At 58.0% G+C, this 19,350-nt stretch overlaps 1 protein-coding gene across 2 annotated transcripts in view; it reads left to right on the top strand.

Moving 5' to 3' along the window:
• The window catches only part of ZNF423 (zinc finger protein 423), a 327,810-nt gene that overhangs the window by 53,636 nt on the left and 254,824 nt on the right, over positions 1 to 19,350 (top strand). For both annotated transcript variants that reach the window (XM_051833900.3, XM_051833899.3), the window contains exon 2: positions 9,321 to 9,380. In XM_051833900.3, the coding sequence (XP_051689860.1) occupies positions 9,321 to 9,380 (60 nt within the window). The remainder of the gene's footprint in view (positions 1 to 9,320; positions 9,381 to 19,350) is intronic.

The following is a 19,350-nucleotide window of genomic DNA, read 5'->3' as shown; positions in this document are numbered from 1 at the left end:
TTCATCACCCCCTGGGCACCTGGCCTTCTCCTTGTTGCCTTGCTGCTTCTCAGCTCCGGCCTCTGGGCTCCGCAAGCCTCCACCCACCCCCGGACTTTGTGCTCCTCTGTCCCCTTCACTGTTCCTGCTCCTGGTTGGGCCACACCGGCGCAGGACGAGGGCCGAGGAGCTGGGTGTTCACGGCCCCACCTTCCTTCCTCTGCTTCTGTGTCTTTGAGCTGCAGCCAGGCCTGGCCACGGCGGTGCCTGCGCTGTGAGCCGACGGCAGACGCCCTGGGCCCTGGCTCCTTCCTCAGCGGAAAGGTGGGGGATTTAAGGAGCAGCTTGGTGGGCTTTGGGTGAAGACGGCTTCTCCTGCCTGGGTCAGACACAGCATGAGTAGGGTGTGTGTACGTGGTATGCAAAGTGTGTGTGTGTGTGTGTGTGTGTGTGTGTGTGATGCCAGGTGCTCCCAGGGAAAGAAGTTCTGAGGACCAGGATGGAGAACTGCTCCACTTGGTTGAGCCCTTGAAGCTGCATCAGTGACTAATATGGGAAGCACCCTGGTGGACCAGTGGTGTCCACGGTGGCTGAGGACAGTGTGGTAGGGACGGCTTTGCCACTCTGGTTTTTTTTTTTTTTTTAATTTATTCATTTATCTGAAAGGCAGAGCTACAGAGAAACAGAGGGAGAGCGAGAGAGAGAGAGAGAGGTCTTCCATCCACTGGTTCACTCCCCAGTTGGCCGCGATTCGAAGCCAGGAGCCAAGAGCTTCTTCTGGGTCTCCCGTGTGGGTGCAGGGACCCAAGGACTTGGGCCATCCTCCACTGCTTTCCCAGGCCACAGCAGAGAGCTGGATCAGAAGTGGAGCAGCTGAGACTCGAACTGGCGCCCATAGGGGATGCCAGCACCGCAGGCTGCTACGCCACAGTGCCGGCTCCCCCTACCCCAGTTGTCTTAAGATGCCCATTTCTAGTACTTAAAACTCCAAGTGTTTCATATTCAGTGTCCTATTTTACACATCATTATATCACCATCACCATCATATCACCGTCAGCACCACATATCACCATCACCATATCACCGTCATCATATCACCATCACCATATCACTGCCATCCTATATCACCATCTTTTTGTGGGGGGAGAGAGGAGCAGAGGAGTAGAATTCCTGCCCGGTTGCTGATTTTTCTGGGGTTGTAGCAGCTGCCTCCTTAACCCCTTCCTTTTGGGGTTGTGTTAGGGTTGGGGTGATGATGGGAGATGGATGAGCTGGCAGGGGTCTCGCGTGGACTTGGCTGTAGACTCTGGAGGATTCCAAAGGCTCTGTGGCTGTGGCCGGGCCCTTGTGTGTGTGTTAGGGGGCAGCTCTCGGTGGGACACTTGGGCTCAGTGTGCACAGCTCAGCCGCCCTCTCTCTGCAGGAGGGGTGGAAGCCCAGTGGCCAGCCAGGACCCTGGGGGACAGGAGAAGCTTGGGTTTTCCCAGGAATGGGAGCTACTAGTGGTGGTGTGTTGACCTGGAGCCGTGAGCTGTAGGAACATCATCTCACTGGGTCTGCTCCACACGCCTGTGAGGTTGGGGCTCCTGTTGTCTGGGTCACAGAGGAGCTGCAAGTCAGAGGGCAGCAGGGGCAGGTGTCCCTTGGTGTCAGCGGGGGGATTGGTTCCAGGCCTCTCCCCTACACTCCGAGCCCCCTATACCAAAAGCCACGGATACTCCAGTCCCTTGTAGAAAATGACGCAGTATTGGCATTGAATGAGCCGGGTCCTCCTGCATGCTTTACATCTAGACCACTTCTGCTACAGAGGAACCTATACACATTGCTACACTGTATTGCTTAAGAATAAGAACGAAAAACAGTCTCTACATGTTCAGTACCACCCTTTTCTTCCCCCAAATAGTTGTTTTCAAAAAGATTTGTGTATGTACTTGAAAGGCAGTTACAGAGAGAGAGAGGTCTTCATCCGCTGATTCACTCCCCAGTTGGCTGCAATAGCCAGAGTCTGGGCTCCAGACTGAAGCCAAGAGCCAGAAACTGCATCCAGGTCTCCCACATGAGTGGCAGGGGCCCAAGCACTTGGGCCACTTTCTGCTGTTTTCCTAGGTGCATTAGCAGGGAGCAGCCGGGACTGAAACCGCTGCTCTGGTATGGGATGTGGGAATCGCAGGCAGTGGCTTTAACCTGCTACGTGACAACGCCAGTCCCCCAACTGTTTTTTTTTTTTTTTAAAGATTTATTTTTTATTTGAAAGACAGAGTTATAGAGAGAGGTAGAGACAGAGAGAGAGAGGTCTTCCATCTGCTGGTTCACTCCCCAATTGGCTGCAATGGCTGGAGCTGCCCTGATCTGCAGCCAGGAGCCAGGAGTTTCTTCCGGGTCTCCCACACAGGTGCAAAGGCCCAAGCACTTGGACCATCTTCTACTGCTTTCCCAGGCCTTAGCAGAGAGCTGGATCGGAAGTGGAGCAGCCGGGACTAGAACCGACACCCATATGGGATGCCGGCACTTCAGGCCAGGGCTTTAATCTGCTGTGCCACAGCGGCCTCCCCCCCCAAACTTTTTTTTTTTTTTTTTTGACAGAGTGGACAGTGAGAGAGAGAGAGAGACAGCGAGAAAGGTCTTCTTTTGCCATTGGTTCACCCTCCAATGGCCGCCGAGGCCAGCACGCTGCGTGCGGACGGCGCACCGCCCTGATCTGATGGCAGGAGCCAGGTACTTATCCTGGTCTTCCATGGGGTGCAGGGCCCAAGTACTTGGGCCATCCTCCACTGCACTCCCTGGCCACAGCAGAGAGCTGGCCTGGAAGAGGGGCAACCGGGACAGAATCCAGCACCCCGACCGGGACTAGAACCTGGTGTGCCGGCGCCGCAAGGCGGAGGATTAGCCTAGTGAGCCGCAGCACCGGCCCCAACTGGTTTTGATTTGCAGTTGAATCCACCAGGTGCGGAGCCAGGGGACAGGGAGCGTTGACTGCACTTGGCCTGCGAACTGCTGGCCTGCAATGGGGGGCCCTGTGGAATGGGCCTGTTCCAGAACCCACGGCCAATGAGCTCTGTTCTGTGCCTGCTGCGAGGCTCCCTTGTCCTGTAGAGGGCGGAGCAACTTCTTGTGAGGTTCGCGACCGTTACAGGGTGTTCTTCTATACTTCCTGTGTTATACCTAGCAGGGAAAGGAGAAACAGGGAAGCCATGACTGAGTGTGATTTCAACTTCTTTTTTTAAAAGATTTATTTATTTTATTTGAAAGGCAGAGTGGCAGAGAGGGGAACGGAGGGAGGGAGGGAGGATGGGAGGGAGGGAGGGAGAGAGAGAGGAGGGAGAGAGGTTTTCTATCCACTGGTTCACTCCCCAAATGCCCGCAGTGGTGACGCTAGGTCAGTCCACAGCCGGGAGCCGGGTGTTCCATCTGGGTCTCCCTCGTGGGCGGCAGGGGCCCGAGCGTTCCAGCCACCATCCTGTGTCTCTCAGGATGCATCAGCAAGAAACTGGGTCAGAAGCACCCAGAGTCGCTGGGACTCGAACTCTTGCTCTCATATGGGATTGCGGGTGTCTCAAGCGGTGGCTTAACCTGCTCTGCCACAGTGCCCCCGGGGTTAGGCTTCTAAGCCGTCTGCCTGGGATTGGCCTAGGCGACGACGCATGAGAAATTCCCAGCAGCGCTGCCTGGTGCACAAGTGTTGGTTTCAAAGTCAGTGATTAGGGGGGAAAGTCAGGTGTGGCCAGAACAGCCCGTGGAAGCCTCTTCCGGAAGTGCTGACTCGGAGATCCACTACCGTCTCAATAAATCCATCAACAGTTTTGCCTCCAGCCTTGGAACACATGCCTTCTAAATGCATTTATTTTATTTTATTTATTTTTGAAGCCCTTGAAGAAAGCTTCTGGATACGAGGCGTGTTGTCTAGGAACACATTCCTTTTAACACCAGCCCAGCCACCTGCACGTGGGGGTGCTGCGGATGCAGAGGGGCAGGAGGGGGTCCGAGGGGCCCACCCTCCTCCGTCCTCACTCCGGGGCCTGTGCTTGTCCAGGTTCAGGTTGTCAGCTTGTTCTCTTTCCAGCACTGGCCCTGGTGAGTTGTGAATGTTGAAGAAAGAGGCTTGTGATGTGACCCTGTTGGGTGTCTCGGCTTCTCCCAGGGTCTGAGCTCCGAGCCGAGGGGCTGGCAGTGGGGGTCTTTGGTGTTTGTAGCCCTGGCTACAGAGAGCCTTTACTTTGCATTGTGATTCCCCCCACCCTAACCCCCCACTGCTCAGGAACTCACTAGGTCCCGAGAGCGAGAGCGCTGCCAGTGTCGGGGCCAGCAGAGACCACCCCCCAAACAGGGCCGTCCTCCTGTGGTCCTTAAGCCTTTTTTGGGGGCAGGGTTAGATCTTTGGATAAACACCAAGGATCCTTTCCCTAGACAAAATCTGCACGGACAGCCAGAAGCTTTCTGGGATTTGGACAGCCAGGCTGGCCCTGCTGTCGGTTTTGGAGTTTGGAAGGGGAACCTTGTGGGCCCTTGCTAGGGGCCTCCCGGGACCCTGGGACCAGCACCGTCTTGTATCTGTCTCACTCGCCTCCGGGCACTCTGCGCTGGAACCTGGCCCCCAAGCTTTCTTGCCTCTGACCTGCACCTTCTCTGCCATGTGGCTGTAGGGGCCAAGCACTTGGGGCATCCTCCACTGCCTTCCCAGGCCATTAGCAGGGAGCTGGATTGCAAGTGGAGCAGCCAGGACTTGAACCGGAATGCCTACACCACAGGCAGTGGCTTCACCTGCTATCCCACAGTGCCGGCCCCATTAGAATCCTTCTTAGCTCACTCCAGGGACCATGCTGAATAGTCAGAGCTGATCCTGTATAGTTCCTGTCTTTCCATCACTGAGAACTCTGGTCTGGACGTAGGACTTCCGAGAGGACCACATGGAGCCCTCCCCAGGGACTGCACGCTTCCCTAGCCCCGCTGTCCCGTGGGCCATGGTTGAGCCAAGAGGCTGTAGACACCTACAGGGTCCTGGCAGGGGTCCCTGGCCAGGCTGCTGGGTCAGACAGCAGTCCTTTGGGGTTCACCTTATTGCAGTCACACCGGCTCTGGGTGAGGGTCTCATCCTTGTTGCCATGATGATGCTCCCCTGTGTGCAGGAGCCACTCCCAGCTGCACCCTGTGACTTGCTTGGGTGGCCACCTGGAGTGGCTTATGCTCACCGGAGGCCAGGGCAGGTGTGGCCGCTGTGCAGGGGCCAGAGTGAGTGAGGCCGCAGGGTGAGGGGATGGGAAGGGGACGGCTGTGGGTCTGGAGCCATGGTACCCAATGCCTGCTTCAGAACAAGGCTTGCTGGGGTGTCCCCTGGTCCTGTTGACTTATTCACAGTGTTTGCACTGGGATACGGGGCAGGCAGGGTCCATGCCTAGTGAGGGAGGTGGGAGGTGGATCAACGCCAAGAGAAGAGACAGATGAGTGACATAATGAGGGGTCAGTCTGGAGGGGCAGAGCAGGGCGCTCAGGTGCAGGCTCAGGTCACGGGGTCAGCACCAGGAGGTGAAGCCTGGTGGGGAGGGGCCGGAGCAGCTGCTGCCTGGCTAGCGACCTTGGGCAAGTCCAGAGCCTTTCTCTCTTTTTCTCTTCTTTCCTTCCTTCTTCCTTCCTTCCTTTCTCCCCCCCTCCCTTTTTTCTCCCTCCCTTTCTTCTTAAAAAAAAATTTATTTGAAAAGCAGAGTGGTTTGGAGTGGGGTGGGGGAGAGATCTTCCGTTTTCTTGGTTCACTCCCCAAATGTCTGGGTCAGGCCAGCGACTGGAGCCAGGAACTCCATCGGGTCTCCCATGTGGGTAGTAGGGCCACCCTCTGCTGCCTTCCCAGGTGCATTAGCAGAGAGCTGGATCGGTAGCAGAACCACCGGGACTCGAACCTGTTCTCTGATAGGAGATGCCAGTGTTGCAAGCAGGGGCCTAACTTGCCGTGCCACAATGCCAGCCCCTCCAGAGCCTGTCTATCCCACAGGCTCTTGGTCATGCACACATTTGGTCATAGGGTCCCTGAGTCTACTGCCTGGCTCCATTAGGGGGCTGGTTTGTGGGACTGGATGTTGAAGCCATTTTGGAGTCCCCGTGAGACGGAGACACAACATGCAACATGAGCCCTCAAGGGGAAGTGGGGTGAATGGGAGTGGAGATGCCATGGTGTTAAACAGGCAATGGATCTTACTTTTTCAATGTTACAAAAAATGCAGGACCTGGGGACCCCATTGCAGGAGCCCCTCCCAGTGTCCTGGAGTGGACTTGTACTCACCAAGGGCCCCCTAGGCTTGGGGTGTTGTTGGCACCCGGGCCCATTGGTCTCTGCTGTGGGCCCGGCCCTGTGCACTCCCACCCGGTCTGTGTTTTTGTTGCACACACTTGCTCCATGCACACTCGTGCTGGCATCTCTCTGTGCTCACATGCTAGTCCTGTGCACACACGCTGGTCACCAGACCCCCACCTAGACGCCCACCATCCGCAGCAGTGGGTGTCCCTGAGTCCCCTTTGAAACTGAGCAGGCGGGAGTGCCTATCTTGATCTCAGTGGGACCAAGAACCTTCTAAATGACACAGTGAGGGTGGAACCTTTGGAAGCCCCCGTCAACAGGGCAGCCCCTCCGTCAGGGGTGCTGCCCGCCCTGCCCCTGGCTGACCCACAGCAGAATGCTCGCAGCTCAGGCCCCCAGGTGGTGCCCACCAGTGGTGGTGGGCTTGGGCCATCCTGGCGAGTGGCTGGCTCCAGCTGCCCGTGGGGCCTCCCTTTCTCTGAGCCTGCTGTCCCTGCAGGTAATGTCATTGTCACAGACTCAGTCTTCGCCCTTGCATTGTCGGTGACCCTGGGCCCTGTGCCAGGGTCTGGTTTGGGCGGTCCTTGGCTTCATCAAGAGTGGGTACAGGCACTTCGGCACACCCACTGTGGGCAGGGGGCTCGCATGTGAGCGGGGTGGATGCCCCCTGCCCTGGGGATGTGTATTGGTGACCCACAGCCCTTCCACGGGGTGCAGCCCTCGGAGCTGAGGGACCCCCCAGTCCGTAGTGGCGCCTACCATGCTGAACCTCCCCAGCAGGCCCTGGTGTCCGGCGACTCCAGAATGGGGTGGTCCCTGCTGTGGGGGGAATCCTGGGCATATTCCCTTTCTCTTTCCCATCACAGTTGGAGGCAGATCTTTGCCAGGACAGGACTTGGTGTTTTGGGGACACCCCCAAGCTCAGAGTCGTGGGCCCAAGTGTGGGGCTGTTCATCCTGGTACCCCGGTGCACATGGGCCAGAGGGAGAGCTGAGGTCACCCGGGAATATCCTGGCACCGGTGCTTGACCAGATAGAGTAACCCACGCAGGGTCCAACACAGTGGCAGGGAGGGGCCCTCACATGTGGGTGGTTCTCTCTCCACAGAAGCTGTGTGTGTATGTGTGGGTGTGTATGTGTGTATGTATGTGTGTGTGTGTGCACGCGCATGTACCTAAGTAGACGGAGGAATGTGAGGGCTGTGATGTCTCCTTGTTCCTGACTGCTGGGAGCCTCAGGCGCCTGTGTTTCCGAGGCTCCCTGGGTGGACCCGTCTCCTCTATCTGACACAAGGTCTTGATTCGTATACAGACGAAGCCGTGCATTTGAAAACCCACCTGGGCCGTAACCTGCTGATCCAGGCAGTGGCTTTGCTCCCTGCCTGCCCAAGTGGCCCTTGCATCCTGTGTTTCATTGTCACGGTTCTGACTCCATGCTCTCAGGGTGTGTGTGGCCCCTTTTGCACCTGCTTTTTCTTAAGGGTTAAAGACAGGTGTTCTGTGAGGCTGGGGGCAGGGGGAGGTCAGACCCCGGAGCAGATGCCCCGTTCAGGGGGCCTGCAGGCGACAGCCCTTGTGGGTGCCGATGGGACAGTTGTCCTGTCCAGGCGCAGTGCATGGGGCCATGCAGCTGTCATCACACAATCCTGCCAACACCACTGTGGCTTGGGGACCGTTATTAGCCCATTTTTGAGAAGGTGAATCGGAAGCCCAGAAGTTAGTTAATTTGCTCAAGGTCATTGGGTTCGTAAGGGGCAGAGCTGGGATTTAAACCAGGCTCTGCCAGGTGCTGGAACCCTGATTCTGACCACAGCCGGTCTGCTCGCTCCTCTCACCGGCTGCCCGCCCAGCACGCTGTGCACCTGCCTGGCAGGCAGTGGGCTGGGGCTGCTGCTTTCCAGTCCCCAGTGGCTAGGGTTCTGGACAGCATCCTTCGTGCCCTAGTATTTCAAGGTTTTGGAAGCAGCCTTTGAGACTGGGTTTGAGCTGAGCTCTGCATGGGCCCTGCCTTGCTGTAAGACCTCAGGCCACTCCTGTCACCTCTCTGAGAGTCTCTTAGGAAGATTAAACCCAGGGACAGCTGGTGAGCTCTCTGCACAGGCCGGGCTCACGCAGTGCACCCATGTGGCGCCGGTGGTCACGTCGACGGTGCAGAGAGAACCAGGAGGGGTGTGGTGGCTTCAGCCTGCACGTGCGTGGAGCTTCAGAGCCTGTTAAGTCTGAAAAATAGCATGTGTGCACATTTTTGGCTTAAACAAAGTTCCATTTACAAAGTCCGTAACCCGGCTCTGACATTATTGTGTGCCCCAGGCTGGGCTGAATTCCAGGACAAGAGCGTTATTGTACTGGAGAGTGTTTCTCCGTGTTCTCTGTGTGCGGCCTCCACCTGCGTGTTGGGGTGGGGGTGGGGGTGGGGGGGTGTTCCAGCCCTGTCCAGCCTCGTTCTGTGGGATCTGGGCCAGAGTTGCCCACTGATGTCTCTGGCCCCTGAGTTGCAGTGCTCCTACCTGCTCACCATGGGAGAGCTGGCCCCTGCGTGTCAGGTGTCAGCACAGGGACTAAGCACCTCTGATAGCAGCCCTGTGGGTTTCTTGGAATAATCCCGGAAACCTCCCTGTCTCAGTGGTGCTGGATCGGGGTGAGGGAGGAGGGTGATGTTTGCAGGATCAAGGAGCTTTGTTAAGTCTTTGCTTTATTCCCATGAGTGGCTGATGGCTTCATCTCCGGTGGAAGTCTCGGGACTGCAGATAATGATGCCTGCAGCCCTGGGCAGATAAAGATCCTGATGCTGCATCTGGTTCGGGGCACTGCTGTGATCGATTGGTGATGTCTGTCCGGAGCACTGGGATGGGGAAACTGTGACTTATCTGCTGTTCTTGTTTTGTTCTGATCCTTTTACAGCTCTGTGAAACCCCCAGAAGCCTTTGTGCCCTCTCTCCCTAATCCAAGTATCGTGATAAGGGCCCCACCAATGTGTCTGCTCCCTCGCCCTGTGCGCCACTGCGATGGCCTGTTGGTGCAGCCTGAGAACTCACAGGCTGTCTCTGTTCTCTCTTGCAGTTGAAGAGGGGGAGGCCTCGGACTTCTCGCTGGCCTGGGATTCCTCCGTGACCGCAGCAGGTAAATGGCCGGGGCTGGTGGGCGAGCGGCTGGGGGATGGGGGATGGGGGTGCTGGTCGCGGACTTAGAAGCCACCCAGCTGGTTATGGAAACGGTGTGGTTGCATCACCGGTCCTCTCTCCAGTGCAAGCTACACCGTACTACACAGTTTCCCATCAGTTCCATATGGCCAATAAAATCCGTTACAGACGGAGGCTCGTACGCCCGTGTTCTCCGCAGGGCCGTGTTCCCTCTGTGTGGGCGCCACTGGGTGGGCGTGCCTCCCCCATTGCTCAGGCCTTGCAGCTCCCTGCTCGGGGCACCGCTGCACCCTGGTTCCAGTCTAGTTGCAGACAAACCACTTTCGTTAGACTTTGAAATCAGAATCCTTGGCTCTCTCAGGGCTGCAGCTCTCATGCCTTGGGGAGGGGGGGTCACAGGACACCCAGAGTCAGGGCACTTGTGCTTGCCTTCTCTTCTGTGCCTCAGTTTCCCAGCTGGAGAAGCAGGTGGATGAATGAGGTCTCTCTAACTGTAATATTCTGTAACTTCCAGCTTGCGATTAGAGCTGGATTTGGGGTCCTTGGAAGCTATGGCGTGGGGGCTACGATGCGTCCAGCTCCCTGTCCTACAGGCGCCAGGTTCCCTACTTGTCCTCTGTGCTGGGCCTTGCCCGGGATCTGACCAGCTCCCTCTGGATTCCTCATGCAATAGGAACCCAGTCTTGTAGAATTTTTTTTCTTAAGATTTATTTTATTTATTTGAAAGGCAGAGCTATGGTAGGGGGCGGGGGGAGAAATCTTCTATCTGCTGGTTCATTCCCCAAATGGCTGTAACAGCCAGAGCTGGGTCAGGCTGAAGTCAGGACCCAAGAGCTTCATATGGGTCTCCCATGTGAGTGCAAGGGCCCAAGGACTTAGGGCTTCCTCTGCTGCTTTCCCAGGCTCATTAGCAGGGAGCTGGATAGCAAGTAGAGCAGCTGGGACTCGAACCAGCACCCGTATGGGATGCTGGTGTGGCAGGCGGCAGCTTATCCCAGTACGCCACAATGCTGGCCCTATTGTAGAATCTTTTTTAAAAGTTTATTTAATTATTTGAGAGGCAGAGTGGCACAGAGATGGGATGTGGGGGAGGGGATAGAAAGAGAGAAAATATCTTGCATTTGCTGGTTCACTGCCTGCCGCAAATATCCACAACTGCTGGGGCTGGGCCAGGCTGAAGCCAAGAACCAGGAACCCCATCCGGGTCTCCTACACGGCTGGCAGGAACCCAGGTACCTGGGCCGTCACCTGCCACCTCCCAGGCATGGTAGCAGGAGGCTGTGGCTGGAGTGTGCAGTAGCCAGGACCTGCAGCGGGCACTCCGATGTGGGATGCAAGTGTCCCACGTGGTGACTTCCCCGCTGCACCGTGATGCCAGCCCCAGCCTGTGGACTCTTACGGTCTGGGGAGTGCTGGAGTGGAATCCCCGCTTCTACCTGTGGCGCCTGGTGTAAGAAGAGAGATTTGCTCTGGGTCAGTATTTAAAAAAAATGTGTTTTTAGGCCTCAAGCATATGAACATTTTTGTTAGTTACCTATTTAACATGATTTTATAGACATTTACTACTTACGAGGATGCGCCATTAATTTGTCTGAAAACACTGAATCAACAAGACAACTGCCAAACAGTAAAGATCAGGAAAGTTTTCAAGAATAAGTGAAATTTGGGAAATGCTGGTGTCGACTGGACAGAAGGGGAGTCAGCTCTCAAACCCAGGTCCCTGGATTCCCTGTCCAGGGCTTGCTCCAGGCTTAGGCACGGCTGCATCTGCAGGGGTCCTGGTCTTGGTGACAGGGGCCCCCTCCATGGGGAGGGGCCTCGTCCGACCCAGAATGGTAGGGAGTGCTCATATTCGAGGGGGATGGAGTCTAGGGCCGGGCCGGGCCTGGGGTCAGCACTGGGTAGGATCGGAGGCTGGGGGAAACACAGTGAGGTTGCAGAGTTCCATGTCACAGCAGCCCAGGCCTGCTGGCCGGGGTGGGGTGCGTGTGCTCGGACTGCCGCCAGGCTCGGGAGAGGATCCCCGCGGTGCCCCCAACCCCAGACCCAGCCCGGTGTTGTATATGTGAGGCCCCCTCCCAGCTGCTTTCCCAGGCTGCTGTGGGCCACGAGGGCAGAAGGGACGAGCCGGGAGGTCCGGGCAGTGGCTGTGGTGGATGGAGAGCCCCTTGCTGGGCGGCACAGCACCCAGGCTGCCTCCCTAAGCTGGTGGCGCGTCTCCTGTCCGTCCGCAGAAGGCCCCGGTGGGAGCTCTGCCTGCTTGCAGGTCTGTGAGTTCAGGGCGGGGTGGGGGGGTGGTTGGGGCGGGGCGCTCAGCCTTCGGGCCTCTCGGGGCTGCCTGGGAGGGGCGGCCCTTGTGGGATCTTCCCATTTCCAGCCAAGAACTGAGCATCCCCTGCATGCATGTCCGGAAGATGCACACTCCTTGTGGGCCCCCTCTGGCCTCGGGGGACTTCATGGCTGTGGTTGTTCTTTGGATTATCTGCTCGGTGAGGGGAAGGGGCCGTGGGGAGCCCACAGCCAGCCCAGAGGTTGTTTTTTCCTTTGCCCCCCTTTCTGCTGGGATTTATATAGTGAATGCACGAGGTGAATTTTCCTTCCCAGTTCTGTTGGACTTTGGCTATTAAAATCAGCTTGTGTTTCCCCAAGCAAGGGACTTGTGTGAGCCAGCTCCAATCCTGGGTGGCAGGACAAAGCCAGCGTGCGAGGCAGCCCTGCAGACAGGTGATGTGGCTTCACTGAGCATTTCTGTGGGACGTGGAGGCCCGGAGGGGCCCTGCACCTTCAGCGCCCCCCCACCCCCCAGCACAGCTCTGGGAGGCGGGTGTGCGTTCCGGCAGCCGCTCTGTGAGCCCTCTGGGGACTGGCTCGGGGCGGCCATCTGGTGGAAGCCAGGGCCAAAGGCTGGGTGAAGCTGCTTTTGTCTAATACTTTTCATCAGACCGAGGAAATGTCACTTAGCCACATCAGAGAATGGGGACCGGTGCCAAAGAAGATTATGGGGGGAGCAAAACCTCCCCAGCCACCCTTGGCACCATGGCTGCCACTCACCATCCTGAGTTGGCGGCCAAGGGAGGGAGGCTGGGAGCAGGATAGTAGCCGAGCCACGGTCCCCAGCCTGGTGGCGCTGGAGTGGAGACTTGAACCTGGGTCTTCCCAGAGAAAGCCACAGCCTGTGGCTTAACCTGCTCACTACGTGGTATCGGGAGGTGGAGAGCTGAGAGGAGGCCTGAAGCTGTGGCCATCCAGGCGACGGCAGGTGGCCGTGGCCGAGCGTGCTCTCTCTGGAAGGAGGGTGAGAGCTGGGAGGTGGGGCCCGCCCCTCTTCTGTGGGGAGCCAGCCGGCTGAGGAGTTGGCTTTGCATGTGTCCGCGCCCTGGAGCCCTGCGCCCCAGCGCTGGGAGTGTGATGGAGAGCAAGGCGGCACTCAGCCCTGGCCTCCCTCGGCCTCCCCTGCTGGGCGGACCCTGGGACTGCCTGCCCTCAGGACCGACCCGGCCTGCTCCATCCGTGCCCTCGAGCTAGGGCCTTGACAGTGATGGAGAGCTTGGTCTGCCTACAGAGAAGGGAGCGATGTGATGGCCTGGGGAGGGGGCGTGCGTGGCGGGGGTGGGGGGCGCCTGGGCTGCTGATGGCAGAGCCCTGGGAAGGAGCACTGCTCTCAGAGTCAGGAGTGGGTTGCTGGCAAACCCTCTCCCGCTGGATTCCGATTTTCCTTACCCATAAAATGCAGGCGGGGTGGGTGGGGGCCGGCCCTTCCAGAATGGTTTAAGCTGGATTCACCAGTGTGGGGTGGGGGGGCACAGTTGCCTCTGGGCATGCAGGGGAGGTGTGCAGATGCATTTTGTACGGGATCTTGGGTCATTCGTGGGTCATCTGCCTTGCCATGGTGACTGGTCAGACTCTCAGGAGTGTGGAAGTCCTGTGCAGATGGGCGGTCCCCACAGGGTCACCTGAGGCCTGCGGCTGGCGCAGGGGAGTGTGTAGGTTGGGGAGGGCTGAGCTCCACGGCGACACAGCCCTGCTCAAATGGCAGCCACCGCTCCGTCCCACTGCTGTGTTGTGGGGGGACAGGGCCCCAGAATTGCCAGAGCTTCTGAGTTCTTAAAAGAGAAGCCAGAAAGCTGGGTTTTCTTATGAAGTTGTCTGATGTAAAAGAAAACAGCAACGCCTGTCTTTTTAAAGTGGCTTCATTGAAGTGTGATTCACACATCATTCAATTCACCTTTTAAAGTGTACAATGCAATGGCTTTTAGTAGTTCAGATGTGTGTGCGCCCCTTGGCACAATCAAATTAGAATATTTTTGAAAATATGTACTTATTTAAAGATAGAGTTACAGAGAAAAGCGGGAGAAGAGAGAGAGAGAGAGAGAGAGAAAGGTCTTCCATCTGCTGGTTTACTCCCTAAATGGTGGCAATGGCCAAGGGTGGGCCAGGCTGAAGCCAGTAGCATGCAACTCCATCTAGGTCTGGCATGTGGGTGCAGGGGCCTAAACACTTGGTTTGTCTTCCACTGCTTTCCCAGGTGCATCAGCAGGGAGCTGGGTTGGCAGCAGAGCAGCCGGGACTCAGTCGGGATGTCGGCGTCACTGTGCCACAGTGCCAGCCCCAGAGCAGGGACTGGAACCCAGGCAGCTCCTACGTGGATGCATGGTTTTGGCCGCTCAGCTGCAGCCGGCAGACCTACCTGAGGGAGAGGCTCCCAGAGACCTGGGGAGGGGCATCAGCTCTGGGCCCAGGAGAGTGCTGCATCAGGTGGGGGGAGTCTGTACAAACACTTTGCAAACAAGCTCTTACTTATTTGAGTGACAGAGAAAGGAGACAGATATATATATATATAGAGAGAGTGCCCACCAGCTGGTTCTCTCCCCAGACGCCTGCCATGGCTGGGACCTGGTCAGGCTGAAGCTGGGAACTCAGTCCAGCCCCCCGCATGAATGGCAAGGGTCCAACAACGGGAGCATCACTGCTGCCTCTCAGGGTGTGCATTAGCTGGAACTGGGGGCTGGGGCCAGGGCTGGAACGCAGGCACCCTGGTAGGGGATGTGGGCCACGCCTGCCCCTGGGAGGATGGTGAGGAGACCCCGTTCTCCCAGGCGCTGCTGGCAAGAAGAGGAGGTGCACATTCTGGAGACGGCCAGGCCTGGAAAGCTGCTCAGAGACCCTTCCCACGTGGGTGTGCGCTTAGGGGTCATTTTCATGGGGAGGGGCCTATGGTCAGGCTCTGGGAGCTGCCCGAGATGAGACTCATCATCTGGGGTTTTGGGGGCTCCTTGGGAAGGGTGCTCTGAAGCCGCTCAGTGTCTTATGGGTGCGGGGTGGGATGGGAAGTGTGGCCGGGGTCCCCATTCCCGGTCAGTGACAGCCCTCGTGCCCCGCAGCCCAGGATGGACTGTCTGCTGACCCGGCCTTTAGCCATGGGGAGTGGAGGCCGCTCGGCCGGGTCCAGCCTGCCCTCAGTCTGCCCGCCCCACTATGCCCGTCAGCGCCCAGTTTGTGGCTGCAGCTGCGTCACAGAAGCTCACCCATGGCCGCTGGCATCTCCTGTTCCCACTGCTTGCCTGCTCCCGGCCCCTCTTCCAGCTCTGCTCCTGTAGAAGTGACCTTCCATCCAGAGCAGGCCTGGGGTCGAGGCCACCGTGGGCCAGCACCTGTTAGACCCGAGTTTCGTGTGATCCTTGGACCCGTGTCACCATCTGCCTTAGTGCCTGGCCCCAGGTTCTGGAGTGCACGGGAACTGCTACTGTGGTTCTCTGGAGCCGCTGGGGACAAGCTGTCCCTTGGGAGTGACGCTGGCATCCCATATTGGAGCGCTGCTTTGAGTCCAGGCTGCTCTGCTTCCGATCCAGCTTCCTGCTAATGCACCTGGGAGGCAGCAGACAATGGCCCAAGTACTTGGGTTCCTGCCACCCACGTGAGACACCCGGATGGAGTTCCGGGCTCCTTGCCTTGGCCTGGCCCAGCCCTTGCTGTTCCAGCCATCTTGGGGAGTGAACAAGTGGATGGAAGATCTCTCTCTTTCTGTCCTTCCCTCTCTTTCCCTCTGTCACTCTGTCTTTCAAATAATGAAACAATTCTTTTAAAAACCCATTCCTCTTTTGCACCCCTAGTGGGCAGCTTTTCGGCCTTGGCCTTGTAGCTGCCTCGCAGGGAGGGTCTCTGTGGGTGCTTTTTTTTCTGCTTGGGGGTTTTTAGTTGGGGTTTCTGGCACCTTCTAACTCCTTTCAGTTCCCGAACCAAGGCCACAGAGACTGTCCCTCTCCCTGGGTCCTTCCTTGAGTGGTCCCCGTAGGGGAGGGTGCCATGTGGTTCCCATGGCTGTAGCAGCCCGTGCACCTGGTGGCTCCAGGCCGGCTTGGCTGGTGCCGGCCACCTTTTGTGCTTGAGCCCCAAGCCCCTCATCTCCCTGATGGGGACCTGGAGGCATTTTAAAAAGAGCAGAAAAGTCTCGCTAAGTCTGTGGTGAATTTCCCCGCATTTTAAAGACTTATGAAATGCATTTTTATATGTGGCCAGCTGGGGAGCCTCTCATTAGCTCGGCTGGGGAGTCCGTGGGGAGTTGGGCTAAGTGGAGCCGGGCAGGCTCTGGGTAGGAAGGTGTGGTGGTCCTGAGCTCGCTGGGGGAGCGTGGCGGGCATGCGCCGGCTGCTTGGCGCCGTGGACCCCCGGCCAGGCTGGCCTGGACGGGGCCTTTGTCAGAGCTGCTCCCCACTCCCGCCCCCAGCACAGGAGGCCTCAGAGCCTTCAGGTGGTGGCTCGAGCCGAGAGGTGGCCACTTTGTTACCATGGTGAGCAGTCCTCGAGGTAGGGCATCTGGGCCACGTGCAGGCACGCACGAGTGTGTGTGAGAGAAAGAGTGTGTGCCCGGGGCCCCCACGGCCCAGCCTTGAACCCAGGGGGCCCTGGTGCCGTAGCCTGGGCCCCCCGGGGGTGGCTTGGACCAGCTTTCCAAGGAGGATGTGGTGTTTGCTGCCCGCCCTTTCCTCTGGCTCCCGACCAGCCTTGGGCTCCTGTTGGGCTGCGCCGTATATCACTTCCTCTTTGGTGTGCACACATGTGTACAGAGTCCTACACGCCTGTGCACGTGTGTGCTCCGTCCTCCAGTGTGCCAGAGCCCAGGCGTGTGTGTGTGTGTGTGTGAGAGAGAGAGAGAGAAGAGAGAGAGAGAGAGAGAGAGAGAGAGAACACGTGTGCAGCATCACTGACCATCTCCCCGGCTGCTGGCTTCCCTCCCATGGAGTTGGGCTGGGCTTCTGCTTTCCACCTTCTCAGGAAGACTTGGGGTCCCTCGGTGCAAGGGACTCCAGGTCGTTTCTCTCGTCCCCAGCCTGGCGCTCAGCAGGTGCCGTGCCCATGGACTGTGGCTCCTGGGAGTATGGTTGCCCGGCTCCTGGCCCAGTGGATTTGGGGCTGCCCACCCCAGGGAGCTCTCTTAGGACTTCCCAGGGAGTTGTCAGTGTTGCGGTTCTGGAGAGAGTAGGGTCAGCTGCCCCAGGACGGGAAGGGTCCCCCCTGTGATGGTGGATCCTGTGGGGGGCATTGGAAGTCAGTGGGTCTTTGGTGACTTGGAGCCTGGCCATCAGCCACCGACAGGGCCAGGCGTGGGTGTGGGCATGGAGCTGTGGGTGAGAGGATTTGGGAGGAGGGGGGCATGACCTGTCTTGCTCTCCTGTGTGCCCAGCCTTGTGTTGCTCCCTGCCGTGGACTAGGGTGGTGCACCTGCAGCCTGCGGGTGTCTGCAAACCTGCCCATCTCGTCAACATGCAGATTCCGACTTGGCAGGTTGGGGTGGGCTGAGACCTGGAGTTCTTGAAAGCTCCAGGGTGGTGCTGGCCCCCAGACCCTTGCCTGCTCCCTTGGCCTTTGCTCTTGCTGGGCCCTCTGCTATGAAGCTCAGCCTAGATGACACCTCCTACGGGAAGCTTTCCAAGACCGCCCTGCCATAATTGTAGTGTTTTTTTTTGGTGCCCCAGGGCCTGCCTGATCCTGGGCCCCGTGGCCTGGCCTGCCCTCTGCCTGGCTGTGCGTTCTCCACGTGCCCCTTTGCCTGCTGCTCTGCTCTCTCCGTGAGGCTGATGACCGTCTCTTCCCCTGCGGTGTGCCCTGGGGCCCAGCCCTGGCTGACGTGTGAGTGGCAGGTCCCTGGCAAGTGGTGACCCCGGTGCGGGGCACCACCTCCTCAGCAGTCCAGGGCCAGCTTTATGTTGGCTTTGTGAAAAGCAAAGCCTGGGTTTGAGGTCTGGAGGCTTGCTGACCCTGCGTAGGTGGCTTGACTTGGCCTTCTGAGCCCTCGCCTGTCATGGGGGTGCAAATCTGACTTCCAGGGCCCCTGTGAGGATTCCACAGGGCACTTAGCAGCTCGCCAGCTGATACCCAGTGCCCTGCACCTCTGCTCTCGCTGGTGACCAGACATGAAGCAAAGCTCTGAACTTGCATCTGTGTGGGGGACAGACAGGGCTCAGGCCAGCCCTGCCCTCTCATCACAGCTCCCTGTCCTTGTCCTCTGTCTCCGGGCTTAGCCACAGCGGGCAGGGCAGTGTTACAGTCATCCATGGGGCAGTTTGGGGGGGGACCCCTCTTGCTCCTGCTGACCCTGGCTGGTGGCACGTGGCTCGCTCTGGGAAAGGCTGGGTGGAAGGGGGAGTTGCTGGGAGGCGGGCAGGTGGCCCTAGGGTCATCACGTGGTTGGGCTCCTTCTCTGGGTGGGGCTGGAAGCAGGGCCTGTGCAGCTGTGGGCCAGTGCCCAGGAGGAAATGGCCAAGTCGGCCTGACTGTGCTGCCTGGCTGCTCCGGGCTTCCGGGGTTGACGCTCTGCAGGGCGCAGCTCCTGGCCTGGGTGTGGTTCATGCTGCATCAGCTAGTGTCCTGTGGTCATCTGCGGGCAGCCCGCTGGGTTAGGCTGCTGTCTTCTCCACTGACGCTCCCTTCAAATTCCCAAGTGTGCAGGCAGGTGCGTGTGGATGTGCACACACACACACACACACCCACCCCATGCTTGGCCACCCACACTGATCATTCTTTTTTTTCCTTTGTCATGGCTGATTGCTTTAACTGCTTTAAGTGTAGTTGGTGGTGGTTAGCACGTCGGACTGATACTGAGTCTGGTAAACTCACTGTATTTCATTTGTGTTCTTCAGCTTCTCCCGAGCAAGTGAGTACCTTGCACACCCCACCAGCCTGTGGAGGCAGGGGCAGTGCCTGTTTAGGTCATTGTTGCATCCTCGGTAGCTAGTACTATAATAAACAATAACACTTAAAAGATCATAGCCGTCCGGCGAGCGCTCGGCGCTGGGCAGGCGGCTGTGGATCTGACATGCCTGTCTCGCTTGCTTGGCGTTAACCACAGAGCAAGGGGGGATGTTTTCTCATTCCCATCTCACAGATGTGCAACTGAGGCCAGAGAGAGAGAGACACTGGTGTAGTGTTTCCCAGTGACTTGGGGTTTTGTCTCAGTCTGAGGCCACTTTCTGGAGTAGCTAATTCACACTGCCTGGCACTCGCTGGGGACTTCCTGCGTCTTTGTGGAATGAAATGCCTTGGAATGTGCTAAGAGCCCTAATGAGGTCATGGTCAAGACACACCACGAGTGGCCGCCCCCAGGTCTGTGTGGGAATGAGCACCTGATGATGGAAGCAAACCTGAGAGAGGCCTCAGCGGTGCCACGGGACCTCACAGATTGGTGTGCACCGCATGTGCACACATGTACACGCACACACAGACGCAAGCATACACTCACGGTCACACACTACACCCTCACACGTAGCCCTGCACAGTGCACACAGACACACATACGTAAGGAAGTACTGTGCACAGTGTATACATGCACACATGTAGGCCTTCACATACATGCCCCCACAACACGCAGATGCGCTAACACGCATTTACATACATACATGCGCACCCACACAAAACCACAAAACCCTTTGAACAAAGGAGCACGCACACAGCTG

This window comes from Oryctolagus cuniculus, chromosome 18 (genome assembly GCF_051225735.1).
Source record: "Oryctolagus cuniculus isolate XC-2025 breed Fujian yellow rabbit chromosome 18, ASM5122573v1, whole genome shotgun sequence".
NCBI lineage: Eukaryota > Metazoa > Chordata > Mammalia > Lagomorpha > Leporidae > Oryctolagus > Oryctolagus cuniculus.
Note: the sequence above shows the minus strand (reverse complement) of the source record. Positions and strands in the feature narration are given on the sequence as shown.